At 48.0% G+C, this 20677-nt stretch overlaps 1 protein-coding gene across 1 annotated transcript; it reads right to left on the bottom strand.

Moving 5' to 3' along the window:
- Positions 1-14122: 14122 nt before the first annotated feature.
- On the bottom strand, positions 14123-19365 carry GCC1 (GRIP and coiled-coil domain containing 1). The gene is made up of 2 exons (XM_045869898.3): positions 17908-19365; positions 14123-17008 (listed from the first exon to the last, which is right to left on the bottom strand). The coding sequence occupies exons 1-2, from the start codon at positions 18937-18939 to the stop codon at positions 15713-15715; spliced, it is 2328 nt and encodes a 775-aa protein (XP_045725854.1). The 5' UTR covers positions 18940-19365; the 3' UTR covers positions 14123-15712.
- Between the last annotated feature and the right edge of the window lie 1312 nt (positions 19366-20677).

Here is a 20677-nt window from a genome sequence, read left to right as displayed (position 1 = left end):
GAGGTGTTTGCTGGCCTGGATTCTGACCTAAGGCAGCTAATGTGAGCAGCAAGGGAGTACAGACAGAAGTGTGACGGTCTCAAAGCTCAGGACCATGACGCACACAGGACGTTCTAAACTCATCAGCCTGCTGGGGTGTACCAAGAGCAAGGCCAGAAAGACATCGTTACAGAGAAGAAAGGCAGAACTTACCTACACAGAGGAGGATGAAGAGAGGGAAAAAGTACTTTTCCATCCATTTAAGGTACTTCGAAGGGCTCAGCCTGGCCTGAGGGCAACACAAAGTGACCAAGAAGAGTAGCTAGTCTCTAAGTCAGGGCTAAGATCTGGAAAGCCACTAAGGTGGCTTAAGGAGCTATTGAACGCATTATACCTTAGCCTATGATTTCCCTTTTTTTTTTTTTTAAGATTTTATTTATTTATTTGACAGAGAGAGAGACAGCGAGAGAGGGAACACAAGCAGGGGGAGAGGGAGAGGGAGAAGCAGGCTTCCTGCGGAGCAGGGAGCCCGACGGGGGGCTCGATCCCAGGACCCTGGGATCATGACCTGAGCCGAAGGCAGACGCTTAACGACTGAGCCACCCAGGTGCCCCTATGATTTCCTTAAAAGTATATTTTGTGCCCTAAAGTCCCCTGTATCATAATAAAAGTTAGTATAGACAAGCTTTGACAGTTCATTGATTGGGTAATTCCTACACTCGCACCAAGTGTGACTCTTTGTGTGTGTGTGTGTTTTACTTCCTTCAAAACCGTTAATATCTATCTTTTAAATCTTCATTAGAGGGGCGCCTGGGTGGCTCAGGCAGTTAGGCGGCTGCCTTTGGCTCAGGTCATGATCCCAGGGTCCTGGGATTGAGCTCCGCATCGGGCTCCCTGATCAGCGGGAAGCCTGCTCTCCCTCTCCCACTCCCCCTGCTTGTGTTCCTGCTCTCACTATCTCTCTCTCCGTCAAGTAAATAAACAAAATCTTTAAAAAAAAAACTTCCCTGGAGACTCTTTATGAATGCTTCATTTCACAAGAGGGCAGGTCTGTGGTTCTAGCAGAGGGAAGAGACACATCAATCCAATGCTTTGAACGCCCTGAGTCACAAGTGGCTGGTAGGCCCGGGGGGAAACCCTGCATGGGCCATATGAAGCTGGAGCTCAAGGAAGGGTCCTGAACTGGAACACAGCTCTAGGGGTCATGTGGTGGTGGCAATTAGAGCTAGGAAACTGGACGGTTCCCCAAGAGAGTTGTAGAGTGGTGGCAGAAAATCAAATACAAAACTCAAGTGAACAGCAACATTTTCTAGCAAGTGGGGGAGGCAATTAAGTCAAAGAGGTAAGAAGAGAGGAAGTCAGAGGAGAAAGAAGAAAGAGGTGTTGCTTCCTAGGAGAGAAGTTTTGGTAAGGGATGGTTCATAGCATCAGAGACTATGGCCACACTATGACCATCGTGTGATCGGAGGCCACAGTGAGCAAGCAGATCAAGGATCTGAAAAGAGAGGCATTTCTGCTTGAAGGTGCAGGACAGGTAACCCCTAGAGAAGAAAATGTAGGCACATCCCATGGAACCACTGGGCAAACTTTGCAGGAGGAATTTACATCTTTAGGTTCCTTCAGATAATGCGACAAAGATTTCACAAGGGAATCCCACATGGGCAAGCCTTCACTGTGGGGAGTAGAAGGCAGGGATAACCCATGTTAACATCTATGCTAATTACTTGTTCACTTTTGGACCATGTTGGGGCTCACAATTATGAGGCTCCAGCTCTAGGCTTCCGATCTGTCAGGGACCAGGAAGCACCAGACCTGCAGGCCCTCCAAGGGTAACTGGTACTGTACACCCTCCCAGCACCAGGCCTATCACATATATTGATTTCCTCTGGCCACCATAACAGAGAACCACAAGCCAGGTCACCTGAAACAACTGAAATGTATTCTCTTTCAATTCTGGAGGCTACAAGTCCTGAATTAAGGTGTCAGCAGCGTCATAGTCCCTCTCCTGCCTTCTGGTGGCTCCTGGCAATCCTTGGTGTTCCCTGGCTTCCAACTTCATGTGGCCTTCTTCCGTGTGTGTCTCCTCTTCTTATAAGGACAAAAGTCATTGGATGAGGGCCCACTTGAATCCAGTATGACCTCATCTTAAATAATTATATCTGCAAAGACCCTATTTCCAATGAAGGTCACATACTGAGGTTCTAGATAGATGTGAATTTGAGGGATACTATTCAGCACATTACTAAATATGTAAGCACCCTCCCTAGGAAAACCAGTCACCACTTGAAGAGTAGGACGGGCTGCCAAGTCATTTCTCTCCTCTCCCTCCACCTCTTCAGTCCCTCTTTTTCCTCAGCAGTGTTCCCCAGAGGGGTGGACAGAGGCATCTTGCTGGCCAGGCTGTCTACCTTTAACAGTTTGTCATGAGAAATATGCTGCCCCATTGTGCACCCAATCAGAGACCTTGGAACCTGGAGCACCTGAACCCACTTGGGAATGACCCAGTTACATGGTTTACACGCCTGCAACCTTTGCTCAATCTCAGACTAAACTCACAAGTTTGGCATGAAGCCTGGCTGCACTTTCAGCTCCTGACCTTTGGCTCTGCCAGGGATGCAAAACTTACCTGAACTCCCTGAGATGTGTCCTCATGGGTCAGTCCTTTCCTAAGAGCCATTCAGACATGGCCCAGAGTTCCCCCAGTCATGCAATGTCCTTCAAGGCCTCAACCACCCTGGGACCAGAATGTGCACTTCGGCACAAGTGTGCTCATCTTCCTACCCGTTTACCCAGGACTTTAACACCCTGTCTTTGATACATGGGTAAATTGATCTTTTTCAGGCCACACTAATGATTCAGGTGGTATCGATAACTACCCTTTAGAGAAGGCACATGGGGGGCACCTGGCCAGCTCAGTCAGTGGAGTGTGTGACTCTTGATCTCGGGGTTATGAGTTTGAGCCCCACACTGGGTGTAGAGATGACTTAAAAATAATTTAAAAATCTTTTAAAAAATAAAGAAGGCATATGGGATGACACTCTTCCTTTAAAATGGCCTGGCCAATCCAGAGCTAAATGTTCTGATGGGAATGGGGACACTATACTTGGGAGTGATTTAATGAAGTCTTAATTTTAGAATAATTTTAGATTTACAGAAAATTTTCAAAGATTATATAGAGAGTTCCCACATACCTCAAACTCAGTTTTCCCTATGATGAATATCTTACATTTGTATGGCACATTCATCTCAATTAATAAAGCAATATCAATACATTGTTATTAACCAAAGTCCATACTTTATTCATATTTTCTTAGTTTTTACCTAACGTCATTTTTCCTAGGATTCCATCCTAGATACCATGTTACATTTAGTCATCATGTCTCCTTGCATTTCCTGCTGTGAGAGCTGGGACTCCATCTTTTACCATGGTTCCTCCATCTCAGACTCAATCTCCATGCATCTCCACCCTACCTAGACTCCTGGGATCCATGAATATGGAGAGAAAGGTCATAGGGGCAGACATGAGTCACTTAAGGTAATGCCTGAAGCCTAATCCAATCTGCACTGTTGACAAAGGCCTATTAGAACAAGTGAAAGAACTCTTGTAGTGATGTCAGAAACAGTACTTGAGGAGTCATGGCTTTGGAATCCCCTGTGACCTCTTTATTTGCTACAAATAAAGGGTTTTTTGTGTGACAACTCCAAAAAAGAAAAAGAGAGAGAGAGAGGAAGGAAGAACGGAAGGAAGGAAGGAAGGAAGGAAGGAAGGAAGGAAGGAAGGAAGGAAGGAAGGAAGGAAGGAAGGAAGGAAAGAAAGAAGGAAGGAAGGAAGGAAGGAATGGAGGGAGGGAGGGAGGGGAGGAGGGAAGAAAGGAGGGAGGTGGGAGGGAGGGAAGAAGGGAGGGAGGTGGGAGGGAAAGAGGAAGGAAGGAAGGAAGGAAGGAAGGAAGGAAGGAAGGAAGGGGAGGAGGGAAAAAGGGAGGGAGGTGGGAGGGAAGGAGGAAGGAAGGGGAGTACTTGGTTTGTACAGCACAAGAAGAGGAACAGGAGAGAGATCAAGAATAAAGCTACATGGCTGTGAAAGAGATCCCAGAATGTGTGTTAATGAGGAACTGCTCCATCACTGGGGACTGGAGGGAAGATGAATAGCCTGAGGGTCCAAAGTAGGGCCAGCCAGGGCCGTGGGGACAGGCACTGCTAGTTCACGTGCCCCGTGGAGATTAGGGACACAGGCAGCCCTAAGATTCATCATCCTCCAAAGAGACGAGTAAACTGCATCGTGGGCCACAGGGATGTATTAGGCTCACACAGCTCCTCCCCTGTGCCATTAGGGCCAAGGACTCTCAAGGACATTTGTTCCCCTGAACCAGAAGTGCCTCCCATGTGGGGACACCATCAGGATCAGGGGCGTGAACCCGATTCCATTGTGTGTCCATCAGCACATTCTCTACCTTATTGCCATAGGGACCAGAAGTGCCATCTCTCTCCCTGGCTGGGGCCAGGTCAGCCTCACGTAGGGAACATTCTGCTATTTGTGGTAGGGGAGGAGGAAAGGAAGGAGACGTAATACATGGGAAAGACAGGGGCAACCATTCTGAGGCCTGAAGAAGGGACGGGAGAGGGGAGCAAACAACCACTGGGAGGTATTTTTCCAATCTCTTGTCCGTGTCCTCTGATTATTCATCACCCATTTTTTGCCTCCTTGACCCTCCTAGCATGTTTTTAGTAATTTTATTGAGATATATTTCACATATAAAACAGTTCACCCACTTAAAGTGTACAATTCAATGGCTGTAGGGTTTTTAGCATATGCACAAAGCTGTCCAACCATCACCACTAATTCCAGAACATCACCCCCAAAAGAAACCCTGTGCTCCTTAGCAGTCACTTCCATTCTTCCCTCCCTGCTCTGCCGCCCCTAGCAACGACTAATCTGCTTTCTGTCTCTATGGATTTACCTGTTCTGGACATTTCATATAAATGGAATCATACACTAGGCGGCCTTTGTGTCTGGCTTCTTTCACTTAGCACAATGTTTCCCAGGTTCCTCCACGTTGTGGCGTTATCAGTACTCTGTTCCTTTTTATGGTTGAATAATATTCCATTGTGTGGATTATACCACATTTAGTATCCACTCAGCAGATGGAGGGCATTTGGGTTGTTTCCACTTTGTGGCTATTATATGTATTAATAACCATTAGTGTACAAGTTTTTGTATGGAAGTGTATTTCCAGTTCTCTTGGGTATATACTTTGGAGTGGAACTGCTGGGTCCTATGGTAACTCTATGCGGAACTTTTTGAGGGGCTTCCAATGACTACACAAATTCTTTCACAAGAATAGGAAATGCACTTCTCTGCTATGGAAGCCAGTGTTCTGTCGGTTTTTGATATATGTACCACTAAGCCTCATTATAACTGGTACCCTTGCCATTAAGTCTCTAGTGTTTTGTAAATGGGTGTATGTGTATATATATATATATATATATATATATACATACACCCATATACATATATATATATACATATATGTATACACCCATATACACCTGCCTCTCCCCTCCCCCCTGGCCTCCACCCTCTTCTGAACCCTGGCAGCAGCTCTTTGGGTCGGGGGTTCACCATTTGACTGACACTAAGCATCTCTGGCTTGCACTCATCAAAGTGCACACACACACACACACATATATATATATATGCTTTAATTGCCAGGGTGTGTCTTGTCTGCCCCATAAGACTGGAAGAAATTTGAGGATGGGGATCATGTTTTTATCTTTCTTCTTCTATCACAGAGCCCAGTATTGTGCCATGCCCCAAACAGAATTAATTTAAATACTTCTGGTTATACGAATGGATGTGGGGGTTCACAACTAGGTCTAAAGAACGGATAGAAGAGCTATGGATGAACCTTGAAAACATCATGCTAAAAAAAAAAAAAAAAGGACAGATAGAAGAGAGAATCGTCAGCCTTCTCCCTCTCTGAGTGGTGAGAATTTCCTTTCTCCACCATCAGGCACTGAGCCGCACCTTCTATTCTACCATTTTAATTAGAGGACACTTTGTGTTTTCTGTTGAAATTTATTTGGAGAGACACTAGGTGTTGCTGGTTTCCCATGAAAAAGCGTATCGCTAAGAATCATCCAGTAGTACTGGGAGCCTTTATTACCAAGAAGTTAGAATTTTCATTTTACATTTTTGTTTTTGCTAAAATTCTTTCCAGGTAAATTATTTTCCAAATATATACTGTGGTAGGCAGACTAATGTCCCCCCACAGATGTTCATGTCCTAATTTCCAGAATCAGGTTACATGGCAAAGGGGAACTGAAATAGGGAGATGATTCTGGATTATCCCAACGGGCCTAATGTAATCACAGGGTCCATAAGAGTAGAAGGCGGAGGCAGAAGAGAGATAGAGGAAGATGTGACTCTGGGAGAAAGGCGCAGAGAAATGTCACATCGCTGGCTTTGAAAATGGAGGAAGGAGACCATGGGAAAAGGAACGCAGGCAGCCTCTAGAAGCTGGAAGAGGCAAGGAAACAGCTTCTCCCTCAAGCCTCCAGATGGAACAGAGCCTTGATTTCAGTCCAGGGAGACGTCTCTCAGACTTCCAACTTCCAGAACTGTTAGATAATAATTTGTGTTATTTTAAACTCACCAAGTTTGTGGTAATTTGTTATGGCATCAGGAACAAATCAATACTTCTATTAATATTTCCCCCCACTTCATCCTTTTGAGACTATGAATCTACTCCTTAGGAAGACAGTGGAATGGGGGAGGCAGGCTGGGGGTTAAGTGACACTTCAACAGCATGTAGTTAATTTGCCATTGTATTACGTTATCTAGTGTATAAAATGTCAGACATTAATAATTACATTTTAAAGTACTTTAGACTTTTTGTAAGATTTTATTTATTTATTTATTAGAGAGAGAGAGAGAGAGAGAGAGCCCAAGCTGGGGGAGGGGCAGAGGGAGAGGGAGAAGCAGGCTCCCCACTGAGCAAGGAGCCCGATGCGGGGCTTGATCCTGAGACTCTGGGATCGTGACCTGAGCCGAAGACAGACGCTTAACCGACTGAGCCACCCAGGCAGCCCAATACTTTACACTTTTCTAAAAACTTTTAATACACTGCTTGACTTGATAATCACAATAACTTTGAGAAACTATGTAAATGCACTGCTTCCCCTTTTGACAGATTAAAAACAATGAGTCACAGGGGTACCTAGGTAGCTCAGTTGGTTGGGTGTCCGACTCTTGGTCTCAGCCTGAGTTGTGATCTCAGGGTCCTAGGATCAAGCCCCACATTGGGCTCCGTGCTCAGCAGGGAGTCTGCCTGAGATTCTCTCTCCCTCTCCCTCTGCCCCTCCCCACCCCACACCGCACATGCACGTGCTCTCTCTCTCTCTCAAATAAATAAATCTTTAAAAACAAAAACAAAACAATGAGTCACAAAGTTCCCAGAGACAGGTGATGACAAAATTGGTATCTTGTTTTTATCTCTTTCAGGAGTGGTCCTCAGCCTTGTCTCTTACTCTTTCAAAGAACTTGAGTCCCAGGTGCTAGAAATCAAAAGCCCGCTTTCCTAAGAACATTTGTATGGTTGCAGGCATTCTGCCACCACATCTAGCACTTATGGAAAGAGTTCAAAGACACTAAGTTAATTGAGCCTTTCCACGTTGGTCTTCTAGGCCGTGACCTGAAGTCAGGTAGGCAGGCGGTCTAGGTTTTTCAGACCTACCACAGTAGCGTGCATGGTTCCCAGGGCAAGGGAACTCAAAGATGCTACAGGCTCCCTCCTTCAGGGGTTTATTCCTCCCTGCCTCTCCCCTCCCCCCCTGGCCTCCACCCTCTTCTGAACCCTGGCAGCAGCTCTTTGGGTCGGGGGTTCACCATTTGACTGACACTAAGCATCTCTGGCTTGCACTCATCCCTCTGGGCCGTCCTACTCTGGATGCCAGAAGTACAAAACCCCAGCCTGGTGGCCCCTCCCAGCCCAACTCCCCACACAAGTCAAACTGACACCTGCTACACTTTATCCCGCCTGCCCTCCCAGTCTCCAACCCAAGGCCTACCTTCCACTTACTACCCTCCCTTCCTTCCTTCCTTTCTCCTTCAGCAAATGTCGAGGGCATGTCTCCTCTGTGCACTGCACAAGGCACTAGGGATGAGGGGATGAAGAGCAGGCCCACTCCCTAGCCTCCTGGTTCTGACATCTACTGAGCAATGCCCACATACATTAAATAATAAATTCTAAAAGGGGGAAACACTGGGCACTCACACTCAATTAGCAGGAAAACTGGTTCCGGGCCCTTCAACAACTTTGGATTTGGTCCTTTTAAGCTTAGCAATACTGTTCTAGAGGGGCATTGTAGGGTAGTGATTAAAAACCCGGGCCCCAAAGCCAGAGTTTCTGGGCCCAAATCCTGCACCTCCTGCTTGCTAGCTATGTGATCTTGGGCAAGTTATTTAATTTCCTTTGTCTCGGTTTCCTCAGATGTAAGGTGGATGATGATAATAATGCTTCATGAGGTTGTTTTGGTGAATAAATAATGAAAAATTAAATTCATAGCAGAGAGAAGCTCTTCAGTCGGTCTTTCTTACATGTAGACGTAGTACCCGGCCCGGTAGACTGCGACCATACGAAACTGCTGTCGCTCTGGATTCAATGCCAGCAGCTCTGTGAGTCTTCAGCACAGCAAACACAGCCTAAGTGTAGTCGCTGTCTGTTCTGCGGGGGCGGGGGGGAGGAGCAGATGAAGGGGCAAAGGCGTGAGTGGCCAGGGAAGCCCCAGAAACTGAAACAAAGGAAGCCTCTTCCCTCCTGAATCACTACAGCCATTAAAACAGGGGAGGGGACACATGGAAAATGAACACGTGTTATAAAATAATCTCAAGTTAAAAAAAACACCAAATTATCTCGCAGCCTGTCCCAATCGTGCAGCATAAAGGCAAGTACCCCTGTGGGCAGATACTGGAAGGGAGCATCAAAATGAAAACAGTTGCTGAGTTCCACAGCAGGAATGTGTGTGAATGTTAAAAAGCCATTTCAAATCCCATTGGAATGTGGTTTAAAATTTGACAGGGCTGAGGGCACCTGGGTTGCGCACCCAGCTGAGCATCTGACTCATGCTTTCGGCTCGGGTCATGATCTCAGGGTTGTCGGATCGAGCCCTGCATCAGGCTCCATGCTCAGTGCAGAGTCTGCCTGAGACTCTCTCTCCCTCTCCCCGTGCCCTTGCGCTCACCCTCTCTCTCTCTCAAACAAATACATTTTTTTTAATTTGGCAGGGCTGAGCACTCTCTCCATGATGAAACTCACTCTCCCTTGAATTCTTTTTCATTCCCTCCACTGGCTTTCTCCACCTTTTCTGGTTGTTCCTTATCTGTCTCCCTGTGCTCTTTTCCCTCTGCCTACTTTTTAAATGTTAATGAAACATTTAATATTAATGAAGCATTAAAGGACTCCATCCTAGAGTTCTTGCTGTAGAAGAAAGGAAACACAAATACAGAAACACTGTGTGGAAATGGGCTGGAATTGGAGGTATGGGTGTGAACTCAGGATCTGTAAAGTGTATAGCCACATGTGTACGTGTGTGTATGTATATACATTATATGCATACATTTCCTATCTGCCTACACTTCCTGCCTGCTGTGAGGACCTAAAAGCAGACACCCCAGTAACAATGAGCTTACATCACTCCCAGATATTGGTTTCTGATTCCAGTCTCCACCAAAAGGAACCAGGGATCCCCAGAGAAATCGCTGATTCCAGGACTGGGGTATAGAACCCATAACATGAGCCAGACACACATTTTTATGCCAGAAATGATGGGGGAATGTCACCAGAACACAGGAGTTTGAAGGGACTTTGACCAAATCTGAGGAAATTTGAGCCAAGATAATTAAGGAAAATAGTGAATTATAAACTGTGGAAAAATAGGAATCCATTAGTTCATACTAATAATAAATAGATAAACTATTAAATAAGCGATGGAGAAGGCAGGGCTCTTGCTTAGAAAATATCAAGGACCAAAAGATAAATGCTGGAGTTGAAAATCATTTTTGCAACCATCACGGTCAAGAGAGTAATGATTGGATTATCATGGGTTGATGCTAAATTTAGGAGGGAAAACTTTGATGAGAAGCAGGATATCTGCGGGGACTTAAAGCATCTCCCCACAGATTGCTTATCAGTAGCAAGGCAGAAAATACTAACCATACAGTGAAGAAATCAGACATCTGTCTGGGGACCACAATTAATATTGCCAGTGAGGGGTACATGGATAGCATTTGCCTCTAGATGTGATATTCTGAGATCATATCACTTGTATAATATTCTGGCAGGGAATGTATAACCAGCATCTAATCATGAAGAAAGATCAAACTCAAAATGAAGAAACTTCTGTTGAAGTGGGAGGGGGCTTTTACATTAAGTAAAATAATGTAGGGAAAATGCTAGCAGTCTGCTTCACATGTGTTATCTAAAAATGCCACTATCATAAAAGATTGTGAAAAGGTGAGGAACTATTCCAGATTAAAGAAGACTAAAGAGATATGACAACTAAATGCAATATGTGATCCTTGACAGGATCATTTACAAGAGGAAGACAAATCCTATAAAGAATATTATTGGGTTGGGCACCTGGGTGGCTCAGTCGGTTAAGCGTCTGCCTTCAGCTCTGGTCACGATCCCAGGCTCCTGGGATCCATTGAGTCAGCTCAGCCGGGAGTCTGCTCCTCCCTCTTCCTCTGCCCCACCCCACCATGTCTCCCTCTCAAAAAAAAAAAAAAAAAAGTACGGGATGGGACGGTTAAGCATCTGCCTTCATCATCCCAGGGTCCTGGGATCGAGTCCCGCATCGGGCTCCCTGCTCAGTGGGGAGCCTGTTTCTCCCTCTGCCTGCAGCTCTCTCTGCTTATGCTCTGTCTCTCTCCCAAATAAATAAAGTCTTAAAAAAAAAAAGGTACAGGAAATCACTGTGCCCAAGGTCAGTATGAAAAAAGTGCCAAAGGACCTCAGAGAAGGAAGCACCTGCACATGGTTAAGTATCAGAAAAATCGACATGGAGGAAGTGACATTCCAGCTGAGTGTGAAGGGGTAGGAGCATACTGCCGGGGTTGGGATGTGGCTGGGGGAGGACTGTGAAGTTAGAAGGAACAGTGTCAAGGATCCCAGTTTTAGAAAATGGAAGCTGACCAGGTGTCTCTGCATAGGCCTACAAACCAGCATAACAAGCTTGGCCTCCAGACTCCTTCCAATCTCAGCTCAGCTGACTAAAGCTCCACGCTGGGCAGACAGGCCAGTGGAATATACAGCTGCCAGGACAGGACTTCCCCCAGGAAGGGCCTGATATTCCCTAGACTGCAGCTGCATTTTCAGAGGCCTGATAGCGGTTGAACTAAGAGAAAGACAACGGACCCTACTCTAACTACTAACCTCCAAAATATTTTGACGGTGGACAGCACGGCCTCAGATACACGTGTTTGCATCCTGATTATGCCATTACCAGCCCTAGGCCTTGGGCAATTCATCTTATTTTGCCAAGCCTCCATGTCCTCATTTGCAAAATAGGTACGCTTCACAAGATTGGTGTGATTAAGTAAAATAGTGTAGGGAAAACGTCAGCAGTCTGCTTCATAGCAGGCACTCCACAAAAGGCCATTGTTATTTCTACTTTTGCTTACAGCAACATCTGAGGCTAAGAAACACTGGACTTAAATCCGGAGAGCTAAGCTAACTTCCATTCTGCCACCTACACACTCTTGGAAAAAAAGCATCTAATGTGGTTTAGCAGCTACTTTGTTTCAGGTACTGGGCTGGTTCTTTATGTACTTAATTTTTCTTTAAAATGAGGATAGAACCCTGAAATAGGTGTTATTATCCCCATTTTAGGAAAATTAAGTTCGGTAAGATTAATTTATAAGGTCACAGAATTGACAGGACAACCAATTGAGATTTCAACCCAGAATGTGTAAGCCTAGTTCCTCGCCCCATAGCCATCAAGCTGAGGTAACCAGGCTGCCTAGTGTGGCACGGGAAGACAGAGGAGGGGAGGAAGTAAAGGGGATCGACGATCGGTAAAGGGACCCATTCATTAGGGTTCTGTTTTTAATTCCCCAAGCTGTTTCCCCAGCTTTACTAGAGGTTATAGTTGGAACCCACTACAGCAAGAGCTGGTACCCAGCCCTCCTTTCGCTCTGTTAGTGATCCAAGTCCTAAAAATTAGCCCTGGGGGACAGGGCAGCTTTAGGACTCTTTATAAAGAACCAATGTTGCCTGTTTCACTCTACAGCGTAGCAACTTCGCTTGACTGCAATTTTATAGCTGGAGACTTTCTCTCCATTTGAACCAACCCAGTTCAACTTAGACATCAGTCTCTCCATCCCTAGCAGTCATCTGTGGAGACAGGCGCTGACCGTCCCAAGTCCTGAGAAGACAGGAGCATACCCAGATTGAGCTGGCGCTGGGTAATCAGACCTGGTTTGGACATCTAGCAGTTACATGACCTTGGACAAATTTAACATCTCAACCACTCTCTCCTCATCTGTAAAAATGGAGAACAACATGTGTGTGGAGTAAACGATACAATGGGTGTGAATGGCTCGACACGGTGTTGGCACGGTTGGCAAGAGTTCCCGAACAACCCTGCCGTGGCAGCTTCTCAAGACAAGGCCAAGAGCCCTAGAGTTCTGGGTAGCAGATGGGGACCTATATCTAGGGCCTGATTATATGGCTATTTATTCCCCAGAGAGGAGATACCCAACAAGAGATGGGGGATGGAGGGAGGAAAGCAGAAAGCCCTTAGAATGATCAACTTGCCTTCCCGCCCCCTTCTCCCTGCATCTGTTCTCAGCAATCCTCCCAAGTTCTGTGGTAATAAACAAGTAAGGTTGTCTTCATTACTTTATTGACACACCTCATGCCCTGTCTGATATTCTGGAACCAAGGCCAAGGGAAAACATTTTTCTCTGACTATATTTGATCTCAATTCTTTTTCTCTCTCTCCCCCTTTTCTTTCTTAGAAGAGTATCCAGCACTGGAAAACCAGTCAAGTAACTGGAAAACATACTTGGGAGGAAAATGTGGGGAGATAAAGAACTTGTGTTCTTATGGGTGGGAAGGGACCAAGCCTTTTCCATTTCAGTAGGGAGCATTCACAGGCTTATAAACATCAATACTTTAAAAATTAATAATCAGAACTTGACTTGCTTCTTTGCCTATGTGGTTATCTTCTCAAAAGTCAAAAGCATAGGTATTGGTCCTAGGAAAGCAGCTGTGACTATGGATCTTTCTATGCTGTCCAAAACCACCTAGAAATAACAATCAAAATATATGCTACAAGGGCGCCTGGTGGCTTAGTCGTTAAGCGTCTGCCTTCAGCTCAGGTCATTATCCCAGGGTCCTGGAATCGAGCCCCGCATTGGGCTCCCTGCTCCGTGGGAAGCCTGCTTCTCTCCCTCTCCCACTCCCCCTGCTTGTATTCCCTCTCTCTGTCAAATAAATAAATAAAATCTTAAAAAAAAAAAAAAAAAAAAAAAATATATATATATATATATATATATATATATATATGCTACATTTAAGGGGATTGGGTAACACAATTAAGAGATGATTTTAGTTTAGTTTGAAATCCTAAGAAACTTTTCCAGGATACTGTGAACCCTGATTTGAAGCATAATAAAGCATTCAAAAAACGGATTACGTCTAGTTTCAAGCCGGCCCACCAAACCCAGGAGAAAGCTTTTTCTAGTGTAGCTGCTTACACACACACATAATTCCAGGCTGAAAATTTTGTTTGTAATTGAGGTAGTTAGAGCATTGAGATGTTACTCTCTAGATTCAAGCTCACGGATTTTCTTTTTTTTAAGATTTTATTCATTTGAGAGAGAGAGAGAGCATGGGGAGGGGGAGGGGCAGAGGGACAAGGAGACTCCCTGCTGAGTGCAGAGCCTGATGAAGGGCTCAATCCCAGGACCCTGAAATTATGACCTAAGCCCAAGGCGGATGCTTAACAGACTGAGCCACCCAGGCGCCCCTCAAACTCATGGATTAATATATTATCTCCATCCTTTTTATTTACCATTTACACTCACACGCTGTGTATGTGTATATGTATATACGCGCATACTGTTAGGAAAGCACACAGGTCAGGTTGTTCAGATTTAATGACTCCATGGTCTATGTTGTCATTTGAACACATCGCATCTGTTTCATTGAGTCTGTTTATAGATAGTCCAGGGCACCCAGCCTCCCAATTAGAACATTTAATCAAAGTCTTCTGCACCCCAAACCCTCACAACAGCTCTCTATGATGAAATAACAGGAAGATATATATTAGTTCAGTCAGTGACAAAGCACTGGTCTTTAGGGTCCAAAGATCTCTATAGCCAGCAAGAGCAGATTGGGGAAAGGATTGAATAGGGGAACTGATATGGTCTCTCTCAACCCAACTTTTCTGAGTCCCTCCTTTCCAGATAGCCTGAAGCCCCCTTTCCTTACATGCAGATTAAATCTACTTGCGCAAGACCAAACATAAAAAAACCAGGAAGGAGGAAAAATTATAGTAATGCATGTGGGGAAGACCGAGGATTGTGTACTGAAACTCTATGACCCCCTAAAGGAGTGGGCAAAATATCCTGGTGACAGTAACCCAAGTACACCCTGGCTTGCAGGGAGGTGGAGATTTAGCCAGAATGCTATCCAAGGGTCAGCTGGCACTCCAGCCCCTCCGACAAAATTCCACCACTTTCCTGTGAGAGTCACAGAATCTTCTGGAATCAGCAAATCTTCCTCCTCTTCTCGGTCCCTACAAAGGCAGAAACAGCTGTGGGGGAGGGGAGGGGGCTGTAAATCTCTGAGCTAATTCTTTGTATCTAGACAGGATCAGAGTTTCCCAATTGGACCCTTCTCTGTAAGATGCCAGGATTTTTCTCTTAATGGAAGTTCAACATTGAGGTAAAGCTAGCAAAATCATTCACTCGCAATCGCAGGCCAACCTGAGGCAGACAGGTTAAGGCAGGGTCAAATGCAAGAAGCCCGAGATAACCCTATTCAGGCCAAAAGCAGGTTACTCAGGAAATGTCTAGGACTGACGTGTGCTCGGGGCCCTCTACAGGATGGTCATAGTTATGGATGTGATTTGTCCAGCCTGACCAGGCTGTACCTAACCCCAACTAGAACAAGCTTCCCAGTTCCGGGACGGAAGAATCTGTGGACAATAGGGGACAATCTGTCACTATTTCAAACTTCTTGGTCCCTCTCCAACCCGGATTTATGTCCCCAGAAAATTGGGGCAGCGGTGGACCAGACTCGGACTGTGATGAGATAGGGAGTAAAGAGCCGGTCCTTGTGAGCGTTTAGAAATAACTGAACTCCCTTTGGAGTCACATTTACTCCTGGTTCTGTGCTAGGAGCATAATACTAAAACAGAAAGTCTTGTTTTGAAAGATTCTCACCACTCCCCCAACTTTGGCACCTTCCAGTCTTCATCTCTCCCCGCTCTTCCCCTCACAAGCACACCGCCCGAACATACTGTTGGGGCATCTCCAGGATCTCTAGGGCCCAGGACAATGTGACATTAATGGCCTTTGGCAGAAAACCCCATCCCACGTTAAAGACTCTCCCAGTTCAACACAGTGAAGAAAAAAAATGATAATGTAAGAGAAGGGCAGCAGAAACCAGAGTCTGTCCTTCCCACACAAGAGGCACAGAGATTTCGGCAGTCAGTGACAAGGGCATCATCTCTTGCCAGAAGGCCACCAGCTACCGCTGGTCGGGAGCCGCATGATCACTTGTTTCTCCTCGGGACTGAAATGCAAGATGGTCAGGATGGCCGTGAGCGTCTGCTGGCGGCCCAGGGTGTCAGGCAAGGTCAGGAAGCGGTAGATGATGTTTTTGAGGTACTCCAGGTTGGCTCCCTCCCTACTCTGGTCCCTGATGTTCTTCTCAATGTGGCTCTGCAGGGCTCCAACCTGCTCGCGATGCCGCTCGCCCTCCTCCAGCAACCGGTCCTGCAGCTGATGCACCTCCACCTCCAGCGTGTGTCTCTGCTTCCGCAGCGAAGTGATCTCCACCTCCTTGCGGGCCAGCTGCTCGGCGTACAGGAAGAAAGTGGGCTCGCTGGACGCAGCCAGCTGCAGCGCTTGGGTCAGGCTGTCTGGGGCGCATGAGTCGGCCGGGGCCCCGGGCCCCCCGCCGCCCACGGGGCTCCTGCGCCCCGGCAGGCCAGACGACAAGGCCATGGAACGCAGCTGCTCCAGCTCCAAGTCCTTCTCGGCCAGCACGGCCAGGGCCCGGTCCCGCTGCTTGTGCAGCTCCTCTTCCAGTCTCAGCGTGTGGTCCCTGGAGTCCAGCTGGCTCCTCTCCAGCTCCTGCCGGTGCGCGTGCTGCAGCCGGGCCAGCTCCTGCTTCCAGCCCTCGGCCTCCTGCTGGTGCCGGCGCTCGAGCTCCTCGCAGCACAGCCGCAGGGAGATGTACTTCTCCTTCAGTTCCGCGAGCTGCTCCTGGGCCTCCTCCAGCTCCTTGGCCAGGTTACCGTCCTTGGTGTTCTTGCTCTTGAGGACCACCTGGGCCCTCATCTTGTACCTCTCAAACTCCTCCTTCAGCTGTTTCAGCTCCTGCTGGTAGTAGAGCGCAGAAGCCTTCTCCCCGTCGGCAGCCTCCGAGCTGGCCAGTAGCTCCAGGTCACAGAGCCTCTCCACATCCAGGCTCACCTGGCTTTTCCTGGCTGCCACCTGCAGCAGCCTCTTCAGCTTCTCCATCTTATCCTTCAGGACATTGACATCCAGACTGGACTCGTCGCCATGGCTGTCTAGGGGAGAGCGGCTGGAGGCGGCCAGCGCCAGCGTCTTGTTCTCCAGGTCCAGCTGCACGATGCGCTCCTTCAGCTTCTGGATGGCCAGCTGGTCCTTCTGCTTGGCTTTCTCATAGGTGCCCAGCAGTTCGGACACCTGAGATATTTGATTCTCCAGAGCCGCCACCCTCTGCTCTTCCACCTGAGACTGCTGGCGTAGCTGATCTTCTGCCAGGGCTGTCTGTAAAACAAGGGAACGGATGGCAATGCGTCCAGAAAAGCCGCAAAGGCCCACCGCAAACTGAGAGCGCAAGAGAGGGGGGCCAAGGGGTCACAGGACTGGGATGGCCTGGTGAGAAGTGGAACTGGGGCCTTGTACGTTGCTTCGGAAACTAACGGAAGTTCCTGTAACCTGGCTGGGTTCTGCTCCCAGAGATACAGCACACCAAACAATATCAAGAACCTCTGTGTATCTGCTGTTGTTCTGCTTTAGTGCCCCCACTTTTCTCCTGTCATACACAAGGCTCACATGGGAAGCGTGTTACCTTTGTTTATCATCTGTTTCCCCAAATCCTACTAAGAAATCATAGGACATTCTTTTCCTCTGCCAATATTCCTGGAAGTTCAAAACTCAGTTGGATCTCTCTCCACACTGAAAGGAGCACTGTAAAATAGCACACCTTTCCGGAACAGGCAAATTGACTCGAAGCAATCATGAGAGGTTACTTCTGAGAAGATTCCTTTTACACCATCCCGCCCCAGCCCCCCTACCTATAGGCGTATCCGCCCCCTGTGTAACGCACATGCCCCGAGGCAGACACGCTCCTCTCACTGGGCAGCGGCCACTAGCTATACCGCTTCACAGAGCGCAGCTGGTGAGATGCCATGGCCCAGAGTTCACAGGTGTCTGGTTCCAAACCAGCCTGCGCTGCGGAAGCCCATATCCTGTTGGAAGCACATTCTGTGGACACTGTCAACACCACACCACACCGATTTCCCAGGACTCACGGGGCAACCTTCTGAATAGCATCAAAAATTGACAGCGCAACCACTTAGTTCTAACTACCAAAGGAGCCAAAACCCTAATATTTCCTACTGTAGGCTAAATGACTACCATTTGAAGGAGATGACAATAGTTACCTTCCTCATTTCCTGCTGCAACTGAGCCTGGAGATGGCTCTTCAGGCAGGCAGCCTCTTCCTGAAGCTCCTGCAGCCGAGGGTCGGGCCGATTCTTCTCATCCCGAAGAGCCTGCAGCTCACCTTTCAAGTCCTCCACCTCACGGGTTAGCTGTTTGGTCTGCAGCTCAAACCCCTCCATCTGACCAGCTGCATATGCCCGTCCTGCCAGGGCTTCTCGGGTCTCTTCCAACCGAAGTTCCAAGTCCTGGCGCTGGGTCCTCTCCTCCTGCAGCAGTTTCTGGAGCTCACGAAGCATCAAGGCATGGTCAGTCTGCTCTTGAGCCCGATCATGCTGCTGGGTGATAAGTCGGGCTTTGGTTTCTGCTATCTGCTCCTGCAGCCCCTTCAATTCTCCCTCCAGACGGCCCCTCTCCTCCTCTGCCTTTTTACTGGTATCCTCTAAGTCCTGTTTCATCTTCTTCTTGTCAGCCAGGTAAGAAGCTTCCATGCGAGACTTCTCCTGGGTGACTGTAGCCAAAGAGCTGGTCAAAGTAGCCAACTGAGTCTTCAGCTGGTGCAGTCGTTTGTCCACTTCCCCACCCCCAGAGGTTCCATCCCCACTGCTACTGCTAACGCCACTCTCCGACCCGCTGGCTTCTTCGGACTTTGGAGGTGGTGGTCCACGAGCCAGCCTATCATCCTCTACCCCAAACTCACCCTTGGTGCTGGTGAGACTGGCCGCAGTATCTAGGCTGGTGGCGGTCCCAGTGCTATCCTCGCTGTGAGTGGAGCATCGGTCATCCACAGAGTCAGGAAAAGAGAGGCCTGGAGGCTGGACACCTGTGAGGCCCACATCCGCCTCGTGGGATACCGACAGCACCTTAATGCTGGCCTCTAGAGCCTCCTTCTCTTTCAGGAGGCTTTTATAGGCGCGGACCACATCCTTAAGACGTGCCTGGTACTGGAGGAGCTGCTTCTTCTGCATCTCAATGGTCTCTAGCAGGTCCTTCTTGCTCGGTCCGCCCCCGAAATTCATACCAAACTTCTCCATGTTCAGAACGGGTTGCTCGACGTCAGCCAGAAGAGGGTCGCGAAGACCTTGGCGGGGGCAGTAAACGACAGGGAGAGAACTGTCCCCGAAGTCGCTCCTCCCAGCTATCCGAAACCGGATGCCGGACGCGGGGCAGCCTGGCAGAAGCGCCCGCCGGGTCCCAGGCACCGAGGGCGGGGGCGGGTCCTATCTTAGAGGCGGAGCGACGCCGGCCCAAGAGAAGCACACGGCCAGGGTTCGCCTGTACTGTCCCAGAAGCTGCTCCGCGCTCGCCCGGGCCACAGCAGTCACTAGACCCCCAGCCCACGGCCCTCAGCCCACCGCGGGCCAAGGGTTTAAACCGAGCGTAACCCCATCACGACTCCTAACTACAGCAACCAGAGGACGGCGCTTCCGGGTCCACTGGAAGTGACGACAGCGCGACGCAACAGGCTCCTCCCCCAGGGGCGCGAGGTGGGCGGAGCTACTTCGGCTGGTGGCTGGGAGGCGGCCTGTTCGGAACCAAGCCCGGCTACGAACGCAGGGCAAGCAATGTCGAGGACTCCGGAGTGATAATGTTTTGGTGGAGGCGCCTGAGCTTACCCTCGGTCTACGATGAGCGAGAGACAGTGGGCAACGTCGCACTGGGTCCTTCTCAAACGCCCGGATGAGCGACTCTTCCTCACATTTGGGGCTCAGTATCTCTGAACCTAAAGATCGACAAGTAAGACTCCCATTTAGACCACGAAAACTGCAACCCTTGATAGGACAGTTTCGGCACCTATTAAGTATATAGTATAATAATTATTAGCACCCTTGCTGAGTTCCGCTGAGTTGATTCAACAAATGTATGTAGAGGGCACCCTATGGCTATGACCTCCATCCTATGTGCCATCTGTATTCCAGGACCTTAACAGGAGTTTTGATATTTGGCCCTTGCAGTTATTCTGCTCAGTGGGTGGAAACATGAGACACAGAAAGGTTAAATAACATGCCCAAGGTCACACAGCTAGGAATCCTATCTATATCTGTCCAACACTCAACATACCAAGTGCTGCTCCAGGTGACCACCATGAAGAGACAAGGTCCTGACTTCAAGGAGCTCCTTTGTAGTGAGAGAGCAGAGGTACAAACACAAGTCCTGCTCTCATACCAGTATGTATGGGTATATTCAAAGTGATATGGAAGTTAAGAGGAGGGAGGCCTGTCAAGGGGAGGCAGAGAAGGTTCTCAGGGAAAATACTTGGGGATCTGAAGCATGAGTAGCGATTGTCCCATCTAACTAGTGATGAGGGAAACAAGCATTCCAGGCAGAGGGAAAAGATTGCCAGGACTCCTAGGGCATCAGAGAGCCTGGCTCACGTGGGGAAGCACTGAGAATCACTTCGTGGCAGTAGCTTAGGGTATGTGAAGGAGGTGGGCAACAGACGGGGCAGGCACAATAGGTGGAGACACAAATTAAGGCATTTAGACCTTATCTCGGGTGCTAAGAAGACACTAAAAGATTTTAATCTTGAGTGGCATCATCCGGACTTGTATGACAGGTTGAAGATACCAAGGGGCAGGAGATTGGTAAGGAGACTATTTCTGTCCTGAGGAAGAGATGGTAGTGAAATAGGGCAAGGACAACAGGGATGGAAAGGAAGAGGCCAATTAAAAGAGCTAAAGATGTGGCACTGACCTCGTCACCACGAGCTCTGTTATTATATTGAGACTCTTAAATGCACTCTTCAACCTTGTAAAAAACCTTCTTAAGAAT

The sequence above is a fragment of the Mirounga angustirostris genome, unplaced genomic scaffold, assembly GCF_029215605.1.
Source record: "Mirounga angustirostris isolate CCGP_5_RB_7025 unplaced genomic scaffold, mMirAng1.0.hap1 SCAF_12, whole genome shotgun sequence".
Lineage (NCBI taxonomy): Eukaryota > Metazoa > Chordata > Mammalia > Carnivora > Phocidae > Mirounga > Mirounga angustirostris.
The sequence above is the reverse complement of the archived record's forward strand: the minus strand, read 5'-3'. Positions and strand labels throughout refer to the sequence as shown.

Excerpts from the sequence above, each read along its gene's own strand:
- GCC1 (XM_045869898.3), bottom strand. The coding sequence starts at position 18,939 with ATGGAGAAGTTTGGTATGAATTTCGGGGGCGGACCGAGCAAGAAGGAC. Across the intron at positions 17,009-17,907 it reads TGCAGCAGGAAATGAGGAAG|ACAGCCCTGGCAGAAGATCA; the intron begins GTAACTATTGTC and ends CTTGTTTTACAG.